Source organism: Thamnophis elegans, chromosome 16 (assembly GCF_009769535.1).
Source record: "Thamnophis elegans isolate rThaEle1 chromosome 16, rThaEle1.pri, whole genome shotgun sequence".
Classification (NCBI taxonomy): domain Eukaryota; kingdom Metazoa; phylum Chordata; class Lepidosauria; order Squamata; family Colubridae; genus Thamnophis; species Thamnophis elegans.
In genome coordinates, this window is record NC_045556.1 from 34070804 (window position 1) to 34091789 (window position 20986).

The 20986-nt window shown below is 45.4% G+C and overlaps 1 protein-coding gene across 1 annotated transcript in view; it reads right to left on the reverse strand.

Annotated features, from left to right (window-relative positions):
* The window catches only part of RALGDS (ral guanine nucleotide dissociation stimulator), a 62834-nt gene that overhangs the window by 7221 nt on the left and 34627 nt on the right, over nucleotides 1-20986 (reverse strand). The window contains 17 exon segments of the mRNA XM_032233315.1: nucleotides 315-410; nucleotides 1016-1058; nucleotides 1061-1136; nucleotides 2034-2050; nucleotides 2053-2065; nucleotides 3124-3210; nucleotides 3927-4004; nucleotides 6392-6472; nucleotides 8940-8968; nucleotides 8971-9046; nucleotides 10040-10076; nucleotides 10078-10263; nucleotides 11754-11859; nucleotides 12688-12881; nucleotides 13732-13806; nucleotides 15745-15938; nucleotides 18678-18788. Coding sequence (XP_032089206.1) covers nucleotides 315-410; nucleotides 1016-1058; nucleotides 1061-1136; nucleotides 2034-2050; nucleotides 2053-2065; nucleotides 3124-3210; nucleotides 3927-4004; nucleotides 6392-6472; nucleotides 8940-8968; nucleotides 8971-9046; nucleotides 10040-10076; nucleotides 10078-10263; nucleotides 11754-11859; nucleotides 12688-12881; nucleotides 13732-13806; nucleotides 15745-15938; nucleotides 18678-18788 — 1499 coding nt within the window.

The window sequence follows — 20986 nt, forward strand, 5'->3', positions numbered from 1 at the left end:
TTCCCATCTCCAGGTTTCTGTTTAGGAAGGAAGGAAGGAAGGAAGGAAGGAAGGAAGGAAGGAAGGAAGGAAGGTGTCAGGTTCCGAAAGATTGCCATAAGTGATTCATGAGTCTCGAGCCAAGTTTCAAAAGAAACTAGTCATTTATTAGGAGCCCAGATTGGCAATATCTTATTGCAGTCAGATCTGAGCCTGATTTGAATTATAGCTGAACATTATCCCTAGGAAGGAAGGAAGGAAGGAAGGAAGGAAGGAAGGAAGGAAGGAAGGAAGGAAGGAAGGAAGACCCTATGGCTCCCATACTTCCCACTTACTCGCTCCACCGCTTAATGATGCCCGTGTTCTTCTTAGCTTTCAGCGTGTTGCTGGCTGATTCCGACAAGGGTTCAATTTCACACGAAAGGCCATAGCTGAAAGCAAAAGGAAGAGGGGGCTGTAAGCATAGAGACCCACTTGTAGGAGATTTGGCCTAGTGGCATTAGGCTAGAAAGCAGGAGATGGTGAGTTATGCCTTAGTCACAAAAGCCAACTGGGTGACTTTGGGCCAATCACCAGGAGGCAGTGAGTTCTAGTTCCACCTTAATCACAAAAGCCAACTGGGTGACCTTGGGCCAATCACTATGAGACTGTGAGTTCTAGTCCTGCCTTAGTCATGAGAGGCAACTGAGTGACTTTGGGCCAATCACAGGATGCTGGGAGTTCTAGTCCTGCCTTAGGCATTAAAACCAACTGGGTGACCTTCGGCCAATCACAGGATCTTGGAGTTCTAGCATTAAAACCAACTGGGTGACTTTGGGCCAATCACCAGGAGGCAATGAGTTCTAGTCTGCCTTAGTCATGAAAGCCAACTGGGTGACCTTCGGCCAAATCACAGGATCCTGGGAGTTCTAGCCTTAAAACCAACTGGGGGACTTTGAGCCAGTCCACCTCCCTCAACTTCCTCCCCGTGAACAAAAAAATGGAGGGGTGGGGGGAAATAATAAACCCACAAAATCTTCATTTGCCGCCCTCTTACCTCTCGGCTTCACTCAGCCGTTCCACCCCGTGAAACCACGTCCCAAGCGTTCGTCCTTCTTGAAACTGTAATTATTGCAAGCCGATTGGAGCAACTTGATCTGGGCGATGACTTCGAACTCCTGCAGGAAAAAAAACCCAAATGTTCTCGCGTGTTCGTGTTGTAAAGGGAAAAAACAAAAGAGGGTTAACCATCCAGAAAAAGGATGATTAACTTTGAGAGCCAAAAGGATCTGGTTTTCTATAAGAAAAATTAAATTAAGCGGGAGAATATGGAGAATAAAAAGAAGAGGGCTGAAATGTAAAAACGGAAATACGATGTAAAAGTAACATGCATAATAGAAGATGGAAAGGGCGGGGGGAACCAGGACAACCCATTGTTCATAAAAGAAGTTAAATTATGTTAACAAAAAAATTAATAAAAAAACTTGGTTTGTAAAAGAGGAAAAAGAGGGAAATTCCACCCCAGAAACATGACTGTAAAAGCGAGGGTGGATTTAATCAAACTTATCAAAACATTCCTTCTGCAAATGCCAGCCAGTCAACCAAGTGCCCTCTTTGGGAAGTGGTCACTCCAAATTTCTAAGTTTGAACCACTTCCTCCCTCTTTCTTGCTCGGCTTACGACGATTCACTTAGTGGTCGCTGAAAGGGACTGATGACAATTTTTGACACTTAAGACCATGGCAACATTCTCCGGGGGAGTCACCTGATCAAAATTTGGACACTTGGCAACTGTCTCATATTTATGACGGTTGCAACATCCCGGGGTCGTGTGATTTTCCCCCTTTTACGATCTCCTGACAAGCAAAATCAATGGGGCAGACAGGTTCATTTAACAACAGGGATTCGCTCAGCCACCGGGGCAAGAGAAATCGTAAAATGTGACAAAAATCACTCAAGGGCCTCGCTTAGCAGCAGAAAATTTTGAGCTCAAATTGTGGTCATAAGCCAAGGATCAATTGGCGTAGCCCTTAAGGCCCGGTGCGTGGGTGACAACCGCAATCACAGATATCTTACCTTCCGCCTTTTCTCAAGTTGATCAGGCCTCCCTTAAAAAAGAAAGAAAAAAAAGCAGATCATTAACATCCCAAGTCAGCGTGATTCATAATTTCTAAACATCTAAGAGATGTAAAGGTTCCCCTCCCACATATGTGCTAGTCATTTAAATCAGAGTCCAAGGTAAAGTATTGCTCTAAGTTCCAATTTATTAAAGAGACATGTTGGCACATCTGTGGAAAACCCGAATCTGAAAGCTTCACGGTTTTCCCCACCCAGTTGAAAGTTCAAGATCTTGCCTCCCACACCCACAAATCCATCCCTTGGTCCAATCTCCCACTGCCATGCTGGCAATTCCACCCATCCAGTTCCGGTCAGGTGCAAAAACAAAAGGATGACCTTGGCTTTCTAGAAAGAACGTTGTTAGGGCTACCTATCATCTAACTCCATACAATCCCATTTTCCCACCATAGAAAAATGCATAGTAGAATGATAGAAAGTGTGGCAGGCCAAAGACTCAAAAGAAAAGATGGTTGCAGGCCTGACATAAGTATTAACTGACATGGTGATCATTTTTATATATCTGATTTTTTCCTATGGTGATCGTTTTTGTATATCTTGTTTCACTTTTCTTCTTTATAACCACTATTCTAATGGCAAATCCTTCATAAAAGTTATTGCATTACATTCTCAATTAAAGTATCTTCCATTGATATATAATCTTATGGTACTATTCCAAAAAACAGTGGTGTTATTAGCTAGTTGTAGAAAATATACTTTTCCCAAAACGTTTCCACAATTTTGGCCACTACTGTGAGAACCAGGGGAGTCCACCAGGGGGCGCCGTGCCCTCTTTTGGCTTCAATCTGGGTGGGGCAAGTCTCTCTAATCAATCAACCAAGCAATCACGTTTTTGTGCTTGTTTTACAAAAAACACAACACAATGACTTCCCCCCCCCAACTCACCCAAGCATCAAATTTAAAAAGGAAAAAAAATAGAGAAAGAACATAAAGAGGATGGAGATAAATGAAGCAATAAAATTAAAATTGTTCCTTACAATATTTTTTTTTTTAAGGGAAGGAGGAGAACTAGGATAGAAGAAGAACCTACGTCTAAATAATCCTTCATGGCCGTATCCAGCATCACCAGGTCGGTCAAGAAAGTGCCCAGGTAAGGAATCGTGCCCTGCATTACGCCCTGGTGGAAGGAAAGACTCAAATTAGGAACAGGCAGAGAGGCAGGAGAAAGAGCATAAGTAAAAAGGAGATAGATAGATAGATAGATAGATAGATAGATAGATAGATAGATAGATAGATAGATAGATAGATAGGTAGATGTTGATGATAGATAGATAGAAGATAGATAAATAGACAGACAGACAGACAGGATAGATAGGGAGATGGATAGGGAGATGGATAGATATCAATAAAGAGATAATAGATATAGATAGATAGATAGATAGATAGATAGATAGATAGATAGATAGATAGATATGGAGATAGATGGATGGATGGATGGATAGATAATAGATGATAGATAGATGATAGATAGATAGATACATACCTACATAGATAGATACATAGATAGATAGATATAGAGATAGATAGATGATAGATATGGAGATAGATAGATGGATAGATAGATAGATACAGATAGATGATAGATAGCTAGATATGGAGATAGACAGGACAGTCGATAGATAGATAGATAGATAGAGATAGATAGATAGATAGATAGAGATAGATAGATAGATTGATAGATAGATATGGAGATAGACAGACAGACAGACAGACAGATAGCTAGATAGATAGATAGATGAGGAGAGAGAGATGAGAGAGAGAGGAGAGAGAGAGAGAGGATATCGAGATAGACAGAAGACAGACAGACAGACGTATAGATAAATAGATCCTAACCATTTCTCGTTGCTGCTGCAGGCGCTTCTGAGCTCTTTTGGGGTTGATCTCCAGTGTGGCAAACTTGGAAGTCCCTTCCTGAAAGTTTAGGAAAGAACAGGAGGAAGTCAAGGTGAATTGAGCCAACTCTGAACAAGACATGGTCTCCTGCAACTCCATTCCCCTTTCTCCCCCTCTTTTATTCCCTCTGGGGGCCATTCATCATCCCCCTGTGGCCTTCCTCCAAGTCGACCCCTGTTTTTAGCTCTTTCCTTCCTTCCTTCCTCTGGCCACTCGCGCATGCACACACTGGAACGCTCCAGCTGTTCTTCTGCCTCACTGATGTCTGACTCCGAAGGCAGCTGATAACTGGCATACGGCTCTGGCCCCCTCTGCCTCCGACCAGAGCCCTCATCAGAGCCTTCCCCAGACTCCAGGACTGGCCCAGGTTCCTCCCCAACCTCCTGTCCGAATTTGCCGCCAGCTGGTGTGCCACACAACAGAATGCAGCTCCCCTCCTCATATTGGGCAGCCCGAGTGGCACGCAGCTGGTTTATTTATACAGGTAGTCCATAACTGGCTCCAAATTTCCATTTTCTAGCGAGACACCTGCTCATTGGATTCTGCCCATTTTACAACCCTTTCCTGCCATGGTTGTTAAGTGAATCACGGCCATTTCTAAGACAGCAACATGGTTATGGACCGAACCCGCCTTCCCCGTACAGCTACCATCGTAAATGTGAATCAGTGGCCAAGGGTCTGAATTCCGATCGCGTGACCTGTCAATGTTTGTAAGTATCAAAAAGCATAAGTCCACCCCCTTTTTTCCTGTTTCGATGGTCTAATGAAGGGTTATAAGTCGAGGACCGCCTGTAGGGATATTTTCTGCCTCTCTCCCCAGCCTGCCAGGAAGATATGAGCCAGGCATGGCATCTAATCCTCTCCCCGTGAGGTTTTCTGTGCTTTAGTGAAAGATTAGAGGCAGGAAGCCCTTGGTAAAAAAGTTAGGTATTTTTCTGGACTTTATCTCCTGCCCCCTACGAGGGATTTCTTGCTGCCAACTTTGGGAGTTTCCCCTGAAATGAAGCAGACAAGAGATATCAGCTGTAAACAGCAGCTCCTGCCTTCTGCTTTCAAGAGCCAAAGCACACTTGAGCCACTAACAAACTGGCCAACTTCCACGCCCAACGTTAGCTCTCTCGGTGGCCCATCCCTGGGGCCTGGGCTCTTAAATATAAGGCGTCCAGCCATTGTGGCTTTCAGCCCTCCTGGTGAACCCACGCACACCATGTTATTTGTCAAAGTTTCCTCCCAACTCCCACGGGCTCGCTGATGATCACCAGCAATGTTTTATATTCAGAGACATCTGAGCTGCAAGAGAGAGACGCTTCGGTTTCTGGCTGGAAAAACATGGGGCATTTCGGCCCCATCTCGGAGAATTGCAGGGCCTGCATTTCCGCATTGCCGTTTTCCCCCACCAGGGAGAGGGGCAACGAGAGAGTTGTCTTGCTGCGGCTTTCTACAGGCGCTGTTCCAATGTTGCCCGCTGATTTCTTTTATCGGATTGATAAGGCTGACCCTGACTCCCTAGGAAGTTTGCCCAGCGGGGAAGGAGGGAGGCATTGTGGGAAAAGAACAAATGAATCCCCAGGCATCCAGAGGAGAGAATGGAAGGGAGGGAATTAATTCAGGGAGGGAGGAGGGAAATTAATTCAGTGGGGGAAGGGAGAAAGGAAGGGAGGAAGGAAAATAATTCAGGGAAGGAGCGAGGGAAGAAGGAAGGAAAATTAATTCAGGCAGGAAGGAAGGAGGAGGAAGGTAAATTAATTCCGGGGGATGGAGGGGAAGGAAGAAAGGATTCTTTCCTTCCTTCCTTCGCTACTTTTCTCATTTCTTTATTCCTCCCTCCCTCATTCACACTCAAAATTCCTTATTTCCTTTGCATTCATACTGAAATTTCCTTCCCGCCCTTGGGAGAGAGAGAGAGAGTCAGAAAAAGAAAGATAAGAAAGAAAGACACAGAGAGAAAGAAAGAAAGACAGAGAGAGAGAGAGAGAGAAGAGAGAAAGGAAGGAAGGAGAAAAAAGAAGAAAGAAATAAGAAAGAAAAGAAAGAAGAAAAAAGAAGAAAGAAAGAAAGAAAAAAAGAAAGAAATGTTATCTGGGATAAGTGGAGGAGAAGCCCATTTATTCTAAAAATAATAAACCACAGGAATCGTCCCATCTAACTCAGTGCCATATTTTAGGGCTCTTTGGGTTGGGTACCAGAAACGTTTTAAAGAGAACTTCCCAGAGGGCGCACTGCCACAAAGGGGACCGATGTCCCCCCCTCCCCAACGAGAGCCGACGGACACAGACATCGAGAGAAACAGAGGAAGCTTCGGCTGTTGTTTACGGCCCTTCCTGACCTCCCATCCTCTCGCCAAGCCGGCTGCCCTCTTTCCTGCCCTCCGGGCAAAACAGCCCTCCAGCCGAGGGAGCCCTTACCTTAATAAGCAGCTCCCGGCTCAACGAGTGATTGTTGTCGTCCGAAAAGATTTCGGATAATTCGTGGAACATGCGGCAGCTCTCCCCTGCAAACGAAGGAACAGCAACAGTTAAAAATAAAGGTCAAAAGGAGAGACTAGAACGGCACTTGTCTGAAATGGTACTGTAAGTCTCCTGCCTGAGCAGAGAGGTTGGCTCCAGGTCCCTTTATTTTATTTTATTCTATCTATTCTATTCCATTCTTTCCATTCCTAAATTCTATTCTGTTCCATTCCATTCTTTCCATTCCTAATTTTATTCTATTCTATTCCAACTCCATTCTATTCTTTCCATTCCTAAACTCATTCTATTCTATCCTAATTTTTATTATATTCTATTCCATTCTTCTATTCTTTCCATTCCTAATTTCTTTATTATTCTATTCTATTCTTTCCATTTCTAAATTCTATTCTATTCTATTCCATTCCATTCTTTCCATTCCTAATTTTTATTCTATTTTATTCCATTCCATTCTATCTTTCCATTCCTAATTTTTATTCTATTCTATTCCATTCCATTCTATTCTTTCCATTCCTAAATTCTATTCTACTCTATTCCATTCCATTCTTTTCCATTCCTAATTTCTATTCCATTCCATTCTTTCCATTCCTAATTTCTATTCTATTCCTTCCATTCTATTCTTTCCATTCTATTCCATTCTTTCCATTCCTATTTCTATTCTATTCTCTATTCATTCCATTCCATTCCAATGCATTCCCTATTCTATTCTATTCTATTCTTTCCATTCCTAAATTCTTTCTATTCTATCTATCCTTATTCCATTCCACTCTATTCTATATTCTATTATTACATTCTAATAATATGCCCAAGAACAGTGTTATGACTATTAGAAGGATGTAGTAAATATTAATTGAAAAATTAAGGAATAGTGCTGATATCAATATATATAGTCACTAGACAATGTTCGTTTGATTATGTAGTAATTTTTATTTGTATTAATATTGGTTTTGCACCAAAATGACCGATACTCAGAAACCACACTGTCCATGCAATGATATTGATGATATTGGTGTGGTTTAAAAAAAAAACTTTACCCAAAAATAAAATTAGGAATAGTATGAAAAATCAGATTCTGGTAAAAAAATGCCTGCAAATATGCAAAAATAAATCTCATTTTTTTCCCTCCTGTAAGTAGAGATACAGTTGCAGTTTAAAATACACAGAACTACAAATTGCAAACACGAATAAAGGCAAAATGTTTTGGTGGGCTGAATATTGAAACATTTAATTGCAAAAGGGAAGTAACTTTTTTTTTAATGCTGATATCCCCCTGCAAATTAAATGTTTCAATATTCAGCCCACCAAAACCTTTGGAAACATTGTCTCAGGAAAAAGATTTGATTTGACAAATGACTTTGCAGACTTCCCATTCTAGCTTGGTTTTCAAAACATTTCCCTGTAGGTGAAAATCAGCTAAGGGAGAGATTCAGTCTTTTAAAGATACTTAACACCGATCAGAAGGCAGTTCCCTCCCGCTAAAAACTCCGTTAAAATTAAACTTTCCATCCCATTGGACATTCCACTTCAATCCAAACCAGCTTGCGAGAGGATAGAAAGGGAATTTGCATACTTTTCAATACATTTTTATAAGTTCGTTCTAAACGGAAACGGTTAAGGATGACTCAGTGGGTTTTTCTTGATAATTCTACCCTTTGAACATGTTTTTTTGAATACTGTACTGCAGACTACGGCATACAAACCTTTGCTAGACCAATCCTTGAATACAGCTCGTCTGCCTGGAATCCACACTGTATATCGGACATTAATACAATTGAGCGAGTCTGAGATATTTCACGTGAAGAGTCCTCCACTCCTCTGCTCACAATAGAATCCCTTATGCCACCAGGCTCAAATTTGGGGCTTGGACAACCTGGAACTACGCCGACTAAGTTCTGACGTAAGCGTAGAAGACACAATTGTCTGCTACAACCTCCTACCTGTCGATGACTACTTCAGCTTCAACCACAACAATACAGAGTGCATAATACATACAAACTCAATTGCAGAAGATACGACTTCAGCCACAGAGTGGTCAACGCCTGGAATGCTCTACCCTCCATTGTTACATCCTCTAACCAACACAGCTTCAACCACAAACTGTCCACCGTGGACTTCACCTCATTCCTAAGATTCCGTAAAGGGGCGTGCATAAGCGCACCAGTGTGCCTTCCATCCCTGTCCTACTGTCCCCATTTATTTTTACTGATGGATGGATGATAATAGAGATGGATGATGGATGGATGGATGGATGGATGAATAGATAGATAGATAGATATATGGATGGATGGATGGATGGATGATAGACAGACAGACAGACAGACAGATAGGGATAGATGGATGGATGGATGGATGGTGATGTCCTGTGTTCACGCCCATGTTTATACTTATACCTGTTGTCTGGTACATGTTTGACAACCCAATAATAATGAATAAATTAATCCAGTCGGGACAACAGGAGCTTAACCACACATATTTTCCCCTCTCTGACTCACCGGGAGACCTCGTCCCAGGTCTTTTCAGCCTGTGAACTGCATTGCACTGGAGAGCAGACAGGATGGCTCGGAGGGAGGAGAAATTCTTCAGGATGCGGCATTCCTGCAGAAACGGGGAGGGGGGGAGATGGGTCAAATTATGCTCGGATTGCTCCGTTACGCATACAGGAAGTCCAAATCTTTTCGAAGTCTATATCGCTAGTAAACTCTTGTCTGTATCGCTAATCTAGCTATATGCTATCCATCACCTATCGGCGTCTGTTTTCCCTATCTATAATCTTGATCTAGCTAATTTAGCTGTCTTTCTTTCCTTCCTTCCTCATCTCTCTATCATCTGTTGATATCTATCTTCTCTATAATCTTGTCCTATATCTCCAATCCATCTTCTCTATCTATAATCTTTCTTTTTCCTTCCCTTCCTTCCCTATTATTTTCTTCTTACGTCTATAATCTGTCTATATCTACCTTCTCTATAATCTTTCTCCTTCCTTCCTTCCCTATCTTTTCTTCCTTCCTGCTATCATGCCTATATTTGCCTTCTCTGTAATATTTCTCCTTCTTTCCTTTCTCCTCTCCTTCCTTCCTTCTTTCCTTCCTTCCTATCTTCCTTTTCTTCTCTATCATCTTTTTCTTCCTGCTATCATCTGTCTATATTTGCTTTCTCTATAAACTTGCTTCTTCTTTCCTTTCCTTCCACCCCTCCTTCCCTCCTTCCTTTTCTTCCCTATCATCCTTTTTCCTTCCTTTTCTTCCCTATCATCCTTTTTCCTTCCTTTTCTTCCCTATCATCTTTTTCTTCCTTCCTGCTATCATTTCTATATTGCCTTCTCTGTAATCTTTCTCCTTCTTTCCTTTCCTCCCTCCCTCCCTCCTTCCTTCCTCCGTCCCTCCCTGTCTCTGTCCGCCCCATCCATCCATCCATCCATCCATCCATTTCTTACATCCACCTTCCTATCACTTCTATCCATCCATCCATCGTCTCTCTCTCTCTATCTGGACTTTCAGTTCTGACTACTGCACAGCTCTGGTTTTATTTTATGTTTTATTTTAATGGGAAGAGAGAGCGAGAGAGAAGCCAGCCGGATCCTTTACATACCCGGGCAACTTCGATCCATCGCTCTACCACTTGGCCCTCTGCTGGGCTTCAGCATCCTGTCCCCGAGGCAGGTGGCGATGACGCAATTGGTGACACTGTTGAACTGAGAGACGGTGGCTCGGATGCTGGGGGCCAAATGTTCTTTCCCCTTCTTGTCCCGCTGCGACCAGATGCAACCGAGGCAGTGATAAGGCACCACTTTCTTAAAGATTCCTGCACCGGGGGGGAAAAAGGTTAGGGGATCAGTTTGGAGGAAAGAGGCCCGAAGCGACGGAAAGCGAGGATGAGCCGCGGTGGCTCAGTGGTTAGAGCGCAGTACTGCAGTGTTGCAAACTGATCACAGGTTGCCAGCAGTTTGGTAGTTCGGATCTGACCAGGCTCAAGGTTGACTCAGCCTTCCATCCTTCGGAGGTCAGTAAAATGAGGACCCAGATAGTTGGGGGCAAGAGGCTTGCTCTGTTTACAGCTTAGAAAGGGCTGTAAAGCACTGGTATATAAGTCTAAGTGCTATTGCTATTCCTTCCTTCCTTCTTTCCTTCCTTCCCCCTCCTTCCTTCTTTCCTTCCTTCCCTTTCTCCCTTCCTTCCTTCCCCTCCCTTTCTTCCTTCCTTCCCCTTTCTCCCTTCCTTCCTTCCCCTTTCTCCCTCCCTTCCTTCCTTCCTTCCCTTCCTTCCTTCCTTCCTTCCTTTTTTTCTTCCTTGGTGATGCAGTGGTTAGAATGCAGCATTGCAGCCTAGCTCTGCCGACTGCCAAGAGTTCAAACCTGACTGGCTCAAAGTCCACTCAGCCTTCCGTCCTTCCGAGGTGGGTAAAATGAGGACCCAGATTGTTGGGGGGCAAGAGGCTGACTCTGTCAACTGCTTAGAGAGGGCTGTAAAGCACTATAAAGTGATATATAAGTCTGTGCAATTGCTATTCCTCCTTCCTTCCTTCCTTGCACAGTGGTTAGAATGCAGTATTGCAGGTTAACTGCCTACTGCCAGCAGTTCAATCCTGAACGGATCAAGGTTGACTCAGCCTTCCATTCTTCTGAGGTGGGTAAAATGAGGACCCAGATTGTTGGGGGCTAGAGGCTGACTCTGTAAACCACTTAGAGAGGGCTGTAAAGCACTATAAAGTGATATATAAGTTTAAGTGCAATTGCTATTCCTTCTATTTCCTTCCTTCCTTCCTTCCTTCCTTCCTTCCTTCCTTCCTTCCTTCCTTCCTTCCTTCCTTGTGGTTAGAATACAGTATTGCAGGTTAATTCTGCCAACTGCCCGCAGTTCGATCCTGACTGGCAAGGTTGACTCAGCCTTCCCTCCTTCCCAGGTGGGTCAAATGAGACCCAGATTGTTGGGGGGCAAGAGGCTGACTCTGTAAACCGTTTAGAAAGGGCTGTAAAAGCACTGTGAAGTGGTATATAAGTCTAAGTGCTATTACTAAAGTCCTTCCTCCTTTCCTTCCCCTTTCTCTTTTCTTTCTTTTCCTTCCTTCCCTTCCCATAGCTCTGCCCATTGCCAGCAGTTCAATCCTGACCGGCTCAAGGTTGAATCAACCTTCCATCCTTCCAAGGTTGGTAAAATGAGGACCCAGGTTGTTGGGTGGCAAGAAGAGGCTGACTCTGTAAACCGCTTAGAGGGGGCTGTGAAAGGATTGTGAAGTATAAGTCTAAGTGCTCAGTGCTATTGCTATCAGCAAGGACAGCAGGCCTAGCTGGACTTACAGCATCCATCAGGTGAACTGCTCAGCTGCCATCTCGGAGAGAAAGGACAGGAACTCCGACTTGCCTTCGCTCAGGCCATTTTCCTCCTCCAACCTCAGAGGACAGCTGGGATGATCTACAGCAAGGAAAGGGCAAGAAGCAACAGCCGTTCACACAACAGTATTACCCAGGTCCTAGGTTCAGGCGCAGAGACGGCAAAGTGAAGAGGTTGGGTTTGTACAAGCCGTAGGAGAACTACCGTATTTTCAGAGTATAAGACGCACCTTAGTTTTGGGGGAGGAAAATAACCAAAAAATAAATAAATTCTGCCTCTGCCTACCAGCATCCGTGGGATTCATCTGGCTAGCATCCTGTCAGTGCGTGAGAGAGTCGAGGGTTGTTGGAAACAAACACTATTTGCTGTGTGAGCAACAAGGAAGGAGACAGCAAGGAGCCTGGACGTGGCTTGTTCTGTACTAAAGCTGCAGGCTGTGTTGATCTCTGAAACTAAAACTGAAAGTGAAACCTCTCTGAGCTACCACCTTGGAAAACATGCTTTTGGTATTGTGTATTAACTTAATGTCTTATATATAAGAGAAGCTATTGAATCCTGCTGAATCAGTTACTTGCGTGTGCTTTCTGAATGTGATTGCGGCTGCAAACTCTGACACGTCCTTGCAGCAATAGCTTCAACACATTATCGCAGCCGGATTCAGCAGGGAAAGCTGATTGTCGGATGGATCAGCCTCCGGAAACCTCCAATCAGCTGTTCCAGTCTGCAGGGATTGCCACAGACCATCGTCTCCTCTGTGCCTCGCGTTCGTTTTTGGCTACCTTCAGTGTATAAAATGCACCCAAATTTTCACCTTCTTGGGGGGGGGGGCAGTGCGTCTTATACTCCGAAAATTATTCTGAAAAATACAGTAACTCAGGTTTTTTTGGAAAGTTGTTATGCGCCGCTCACCTTCCGTTTCGGCCTCGGCCCGCTCGTGTTGCTGGAACTGAGTGAATAGGATTCGCGCTCGCCTCTCCAAATCCGAGCCGGGGATATTAAGCCGGACGTAAATGATGAGCTGCTTAAGGCAGGTGTAATCCGGTGGCTTACGGAAGTCCTCAGAGTATTGATCGAGCCAGGCTCCCAGGATGGATGAAATGGTGCTGGGGATTAAGAGGAGAAGGAGCTAAGGCTTTGGAGGTGTTTATTATGAACAGAGGATATTTTGTTGCTCAGGGTTCAAATGTGGGGTCCTTTGGGGCTCTCTGAGCTTGGTTTTCTTGCTGACATTTCATGACCCAACTCAGTAACATGATCAGTGCTAGAAGGATGTTGGAGAGGAGGAGAGAAGGAGAGAAGGAGGAGGAAAAAAGAAGGAAGGAGAAGGAGGAAGAAGAAGAAGGAAGAGGTGGAGAAGGAGATGGAAGAGGAAAAAAAAGAAGAAGAAGAAGGAAGAGAAGGGAGGAGGCAAAAGGAGGAGGAAGAAGGAGAGGAGGAGGAGGAGGAGGAGGAGAAGAAGAGGAGAAGAAGAAGAAGAGAAGAGAAAGAAGAAGAAGAAGAAAGGAGAAGAGAGAAGAAAGAAGGAAGGGAAAGAAAGAGTTTGAAAAGAAGAGGAAGACAGAGGAAGAAGAAGAGGAAGGAGGAGGAGGAGAAAAGGAAGAAAAGCAGGAAGAGGAGGAGGAGGAGGAGGAGAAGAAGAAGAAGAGAAGAAGAGAAGAAGAAATAATGTCAATGGGGAAATCACTTAACAACCGTGTTACTAATTTTAAGAACTGCAGTGATTCACTTAACAACTGCGGCGAGAAAAGTCACAAAAAGGGATGCAAAACTCCCTTAACGAATGTCTCACTTAGCAACAAACATTTGGGGTTCAATTGTAGTGGCAAGTTGAGGAATCCCTGTACTATGATTTCCCCTGTGTGGGGAGGGGATGGTAGTGGTACAGTTTTCCCCTGGAGAAAACATCTTGATGGCTAGAAACTTGAAAGAGAGGCAATATGAATGGGCCCTTACTTTTTCAACTCCAACTTCTCATCCATGGCATGCCTGGGGTGATCTCCATTGGCCTGGTGGTTAAACTTCCCATACCTAAAGAGAAAAAGGAGAAAGGATGTTTATGCAAAACTTATTTATTTATTTTTAACAACTATTTGTTAGGTAAGTGAAGCTTCCTGCCTCTCTCTCTCTCCCCCCCCCTTCCTCCCCTCCCTCTCTCATCCATCCATCCATCCATCTTAAGTGCTATGTCAAGTGTTGACATAACACTTAATCATTTCCTTGGCTCAGCTGATAAGGGAGGAGAGCTTGTGGCTTAGCGGCTAATACAACTGCCTAACATGTAAAAACAGCCCAGGTTCAAATCCCAGCAAGGGTACGGCGAGCTGATGAGAGTTAAATAGCTTGAAATAGATCTATACTAGCCTCCCTTTACTTATTTATCAGCACAAATGCAACATGTGTGTTTGTGTGTGTACACAAACACACATACATACACAAACATACACACATACATAAGGTAAAGGTTCCCCTCGCACATATGTGCTAGTCGTTCCTGACTCTAGGGGGGGTGCTCATCTCCATTTCAAAGCCGAAGAGCCAGCACTGTCCGAAGACGTCTCTGTGGTCATGTGGCCGGCACGACTCAATGCCCAAAGGCGCATAGAACACTGTTCCCTTCCCACCAAAGGTAGTGCCTATTTTTCTACTTGCATTTTTTAATGTGCTTTTGAACTGCCAGGCTGGCAGAAGCTGGGACAAGTCACGGGAGCTCACTCCGTTAAGCGGCGCTAGAGATTTCGAACCGCCGAACTGCCGACCTTTCTGATCGACAAGCTCAGCGTCTTAGCCACTGAGCCACTGTGTCTCTCTCTATACACACAGACACAGTCACACCTGGGAGATAAACTTGGGTTGAGAGTTGGGGATTGAGCCAGATCGAGAAGGGGTTAAGATCCGACACCACAAGTAAGCAAACATTTGGGGGGGGAGGGGGGCTGGAGCTAATGCAGTAACCTGTCAGACAAGTTTGAGGATAAACTGTTTTAGAGGAAGGGAATCAGCTCCCTTGCAAAGGAGGAAGCGGTTCATTCTACTGAACAAATCCAACATATTTCCAAAGTGTACGTACGTTTCATGAAAGGATGGATGGGCCGATTGGTAAAGGTGGTGGGAGAGGAGGAGAAGAAGGGAAGGAAGAAGAGAGGGTGGGGAAGGAAGGCAAGAGAGAGAGAGAGAGAAAGAATGGAGGGAGGGGGAAGGAACGATGGTAAGGAAGGAAGAAGAAAATAAGAAAGGGAAAGCAGAAAGGGAGGGAGGGGGAGGAGGGAAGAAGGAAGAATGGCATGGAAGGAAGAAAATAAGGAAGAGGGAAAGCAGAAAGGGAGGGAGAGGGAGGAAGAAGGAAGGATGGTAAGAAGGAAGAGAAAGAATAAGAAAGAGGGAAAGTAGAAAGGAAGGGAGGGAAGGAGGAGGGAGGAAGGAAGGAAGCGAGGAAGGATGGTAAGAAGGAAGAAAAGAAGAAGAGGGACTGAAGGAAGAGAGAGAGAGAGAGAAAGAAAGAAAGAAAGAAAGAAAGAAAGAAAGAAAGAAGAAAAGGAAGGAAAGAAGGAAAGCTTCAAGGGTCCCTTCCTTCCTTCCTCTTTCTCATTCATCATTGGAATCCATCCATCCATCCATCTTCTCTCTTGGCAATCATTTTCCTTCCTTCTTGGAAAGGTGAAGGAAGGAAGATGAAAGAAGGAAGGAAACAGATGAGGAAAGGAAGCAAAGAAGGCCTGAGGATGATGGATGGAACGACAGCCGTGCTTCCTTTCTACCCGTTCCCCAAACTCAAATCCTTCCAAGATCCGACAGACCAGCCCACCCCATCAGGTGCTAAAGGCAAACGGCCTCTCCCGGGTCGAGGAAGCTCCCAGAGAATGCCAACCCTTTTGAGTAGGCCACGTGGCAGCCCACAAGGGAGCGGGGGCTATCGCTCAGGTCTTGCAAGCAGAGCCTGCCTGCCCCTCAGCAGGGAGAAAGGATTACCGGTTGAGTAGAAGATCCAGGACCTGCTTGGTGGTGGCGAAGGCCCGGTAGGTGCAGAGGAAGATGGTCACGTAGGTGGAATCATTGCCTTTAAAGGCCGAGACCAGGTATTCCACCAGCTTCTCCAGGGTGCCGGCTTTGATCGTCCGCACTTTGCACGTCTCGTAGAGGTTTAAGGCCGACTCGTTCTCAAACTGCAAAGGAACAAATCATGAGGAGGGAGTTGGCAGCCAATTCGGACAGTGAGGAGGGTTGGGGAGTGTTAGGAATATAATCTATCGGTTGGGTTGGCAATATATAATCATGTAGCAATGCTGTACCTGTTTCTTTAAATCATACTGTAAAATGTGATTGGTTGCTGTTTCCTAAATCAGCCATAAGAGGGAGCCAGAACGACTGTTAACACTCTGTTTGTCAGATGCTGGGCTGATCTGATCTGAGTGTTTTGGAAGATGGCTGTTAAAAAGTGCCGTGAGCTATTGTTTTGCAACTGCTACCAAACTTTGAGTACCAGACTGTTTGTATGTTTATGGACTATGTTATTTGGATTATCCCTTAACTGAAAGACATTGATGACTGACTGTCTTATCCGTGTATGACTTGGGCTGTTTGATGGACTCTGATACCTCTATTTCCACGAAAGTAAAAGCCTATTTAAACTGCAGTGTCTCTGTATGCTGGTTTGTGTGTTCTCCAACACAACTCTCACAACGCTTCTCTGAATGCACTCGCTCTCCCAACGGGGAGCTTACCTAATAGGAAGGAGCATGGGCCAGTCCTGGAGTCTGGGGAATGCTCTGATGAGGGCTCTGTGTCGGAGGCAGAGAGGGGGCCAGGGCCATTTGCCAGTTATCAGCTGCCTTCAGAGTCAGACATCAGTGAGGCAGAAGAACAGCTGGAGCCTGTTCCCAGTGTGCACATGCACAGAGTTGCCAGACAAAGGGAGCAGCTAAAGATTAAGGGTCAACTTGGGAGTAAGGTGGAGGATGAATGGCTCCTCCCAGAGGAAATAAAAGAGGAGCGAAAGGGGAGTGGAGTTTGCAGGAGACCATTGATTCACTCAATGGTTCTTGACTCTCCGAGACTCCTTGCCAACTTTTGCCGATATCGGCCTGGCAGCTCTCCAAGCCAGATAAGGTCTGTGACCGTAAATCCTCCTTTGAAAGACTTTGCCGGCTGTGGATGCGAGCAAAGTCAATGAGAGGAATCCGGATTCGCTTAACAACTGCCCCATTTGCTCAACGACGGCAGCAATTTTTCTTAACAACCGTAGGGTCGGTAAAATCCACTCACTTAGCAACCACCCGGCTTCGCCATGGAACTTCTGGTCGTTAAGCTGAGGACTACCTGCAAGCCAGCGATTTGGTCCACTCTGCAGGGCACGGAGCGTGTTTCAACCGCTCGAAGGCCGTGTGATAATCCACACGAGGCCTTCATTCTGGATTGGCCAACCGTTTTATTTTTTCAGCTGTGCTGGCATAATTTTCCTCAGAACCATCTCTAGAATATTCAAAATATTTTCCGCCGCTTCGCAGATGCCCCACCTCAGCTCCCTAACAAAGGAAAGGCTGAAGGCTCAACTCAGCTGCTCAGATGTTAACCTTCTCCAGGGCCTGTTTACTGCCTCTGTTCGGGGAATTAACAGAATCAAAGGAGTCAGAAGGGACCTTGGAAGTTGTCGCAGCAGAGTTGGACAGTGGGGAGGGTTGGGGAGGAACATGGGCCAGTCCTGGAGTCTGGGGAAGGCTCGGACGAGGGCTCTGTGTCGGAGGCAGAGAGGGGGCCAGGGCCATCTGGGAGTTATGTGCTGCCTCCAGAGTTGGACATCAGTGAGGCAGAGGAACAGGGGGAGCCTGTTCCCAGTGCGCGCATGCGCAGAGCTGCCAGAAGGTTTAGTTAAGACAAAAGGGGCGACTTGGGAGTAAGGCTTGGAGATGATTGGCCCCTCCCATAAGATATAACGGAGGATGTGTATAATACAATACAATACAATACAATAGCAGAGTTGGAAGGGACCTTGGAGGTCTTCTAGTCCAACCCCCTGCTTAGACAGGAAACCCCACATCACTTCAGATAAATGGCTGTCTAATCTCTTCTTAAAAACTTCCAGTGTTGGAGCATCTACAACTTGGTGGCAAGTTGTTCCACTGATTAATTGTCCTCCCTGTCAGGAAATTTCTCCTCAGTTCTAAGTTGCTTCTCTCCTGGATTAGTTTCCACCCATTGCTTCTTGTCCTGCCCTCAGGTGCTTTGGAGAACAGCTTGACTCCTTCTTCTTTGTGGCAGCCCCTGAGATATCGGAAGACTGCTATCATGTCTCCCCTAGTCCTTCTTTTCATCAAACTAGACATATCCAGTTCCTGCAACCGTTCTTCATATGTTTCAGCCTCCAGTCCCCTAATCATCCTTGTTGCTCTTCTCTGCCCTCTTTCTAGAGTCTCAACGTCTTTTCTCATCAGGAGCCGAGGTGGCGCAGTGGTTAAATGCAGCACTGCAAGCTACTTCAGCTGACTGCAGTTCGGCTGTTCAAATCTCACTGGCTCAAGGTTGACTCAGCCTTCCCCTTCCGAGGTGGGTAAAATGAGGACCCGGATTGTTGTTGGGGGCGATATGCTGACTCTGTAAACCGCTTAGAGAGGGCTGAAAGCCCTATGAAGCGGTATATAAGTCTAACTGCTATTGCTATTGCTATTCTACATCGTGGCGACCAAAACTGAATGCAGGATTCCAAGTGTGGCATTATTACCAAGGCCTTATAAAGTGGTTTAAGATGCCCCCAAAGACGCTACATGGACTAATCAAAGACCAGGATATAATTGTATTTTGTGTCCCAGGGGGGGAAGCTCCACCCACCCACCCACTCGTGCTCCTTACCACAGCCCTGCAAGGTAGGCTGGAGTTCTCAATCCCCCGAGGATCAATAAGGGACTTACCCCCAGCCATCGCTGGCCTTTGTTGGCCGCGTGATGGAGCTGAACTTTCCGGAGAGAAATACTGTAAATCACGCTATCTTCAAACTCTTCTCCGATCTCTTGTGTTGAGCTCTGGGGAGAGGGGAGGGAAAAAATCAAAACGATAGATAAGTCCTCGTCGTACGACCACCATGGAGGCCAACATCTCTGTGGCTAAAGCGAGACAGGGGTGAAGAGGAGCTTGGCCCTGTTTGAACCACCTTTCTGGCCACGGTCTTCCAGCGAATCAGTGCAGTTGACGATAAGCTAGTGACTCTGGCTTCCCCCGTACACTTGGCCTGTCGGAAGGTCGGAAAAGGGGAATCTTGTAACCCTGGGTCACTGCAACCGTCATAAACATGAATCGGTTGCCAAGCGTCCCAATTTGGATCATGCTGCAAATTTCAAAACATCCTTCCTTCCTCCCTCCCTTCCTTTCCTTTTTCCCTTTCTCCTCTTCCTTCCCTTCTCGTTCCCTTTCATCTGTCCTTCCCTTCCCTTCCCTTCTTCATTCACTTCCTTTCCTTCTTCATTCATTTACTTCCTTCCCTTCCCCTTTCACCTGTCCTTTCCTTCCCTTCCTTTCATCCGTCCTTTCCTTCCCTTCCCCTTTCCGTCCTTTCCTTTCCTTCCCTTCTTCATTCATTTCATTTGCTTCCCTTCTTCTTCATTTACTTCCTTTCCTTCTTCATTCATTTATTTCCTTTCCTTTCCTTCTTCATTCCTTCTTCATTGATTTACTTCCTTTCATTTCCCTCCATTCATTTATTTCATTTCCTTTCCTTCGTCATTCATTTACTTCCTTCCCTTCCCCTTTCATCTGTCCTTCCCTTCCCTTCATTCATTTACTTCCTCTCCTTCCCTCCCCCTTTCATCTATCATTCCCTTCTTCAACCACTTATTTCCATCCCTTCATTCATTTACTTCCTTCCCTTCCCTTCTCTTCCCCTTTCAGCTGTCCTTTTCTTTCCTTCTTCATTCATTTATTTCCTTCCCTTTCTTCTTCATTCATTTCCTTCCTTTCCTTCCCTTCCACTTTCATCTGTCCTTCCCTTCCCTTCTCCGTTCACTTATTTCCTTCCCTTTCCTTCATTCATTTTCTCCCTTCCCTTCCCCTTTTAGCTGTCCTTTCTTTTCCTTCTCTTCCCTTCCCTTCCTTCTTCCAATATGGAATTTGGGGCGGGAAAGCACCCTATTTTGCTTGGTGGCCTGGGAACTGTTGAATACATTTCCTTGTCCCTGAGCTTCATCCGCCTGGGCTTTTCAGAGGCCGCAAGAAAATCATCCGCATTCTTTGCATGGCAATCCAAAGCCAAGATCTCGGATTACTCTCCCTCCCACTGTCCCCGTTGCTTCTAGAGAACGCTGGAAAGCCCTGCCTGAAAGCACCGTTTCAGGGGAACTAAAGGACTGGGTTGACATACTAATTCGGGGCTGAAAGCAGCTGAAATTCCTTCCTGGTGATTAAAAGCCGGGTGCTCTGTGGCAGAACAAATCCTGTTTATGAAACCGCCTGAATGAAATGTTCCTGCAGAGATCGCATTCAAGCACAAGCGGCCCTCAAGGATAGGAAAAGATAACCCCGAGTGATAACAGCTGCAACATCCTTCCTTTCCTTCCCTCCTTCCTTTCCTCTCCTTCCTACCTCCCTTCCCCCTTCTGTCTCTCCCCCTCCTTCTATCCTCCCTTCCTTTCTTCTGCTTCTCCATACTTACTTCCCTCTCCCTTCCTCATTTCCTTCCCTCTTTCTCCTATCCTCCCTTCCTCTCTCCCTCCTTCCTTTCCTCTCCCTCTTATCCCCTTCTCCCCTCCCTTCTATCCTCCCTTCCTCCTTCTTCTGTTTCTCCCTTACTTACTTCCCTCTCCCTCCTTATTTCCCTCCCTCCTTCTATCCTCCCTTCCTTTCTCCCTCCTTCCTTCCCCCTCCCTCCTCCTTCTTTCCCTCCCTTCTGGTATATTTGGGCATACCAGGTGCTTTGACATAACACTTAATCATTTCCTTGGCTCAGCTGATAAGGGGAGGAGAGCTTGTGGCTTAGAGGTTAATATAACTGCCTTATATGTAAAAACAGCCCAGGTTTGAATTCCAGCAAGGGAATGGCTAGCTGATGAGAGCTAAATAGCTTGAAATAGATCTATACTAGTCTCCCTTCATGGGTTTATCAGCAGAATGCAACACATAAATGGTTTTTCTGCCTGGAAGGCTCCTAGGGTGGAGCTGAAAGGCAAAAGGGAAGAAATGCTGATTCCTGGAAAAAGAGCTGGGGACATTTGTACCCAGTGGAGGAGAA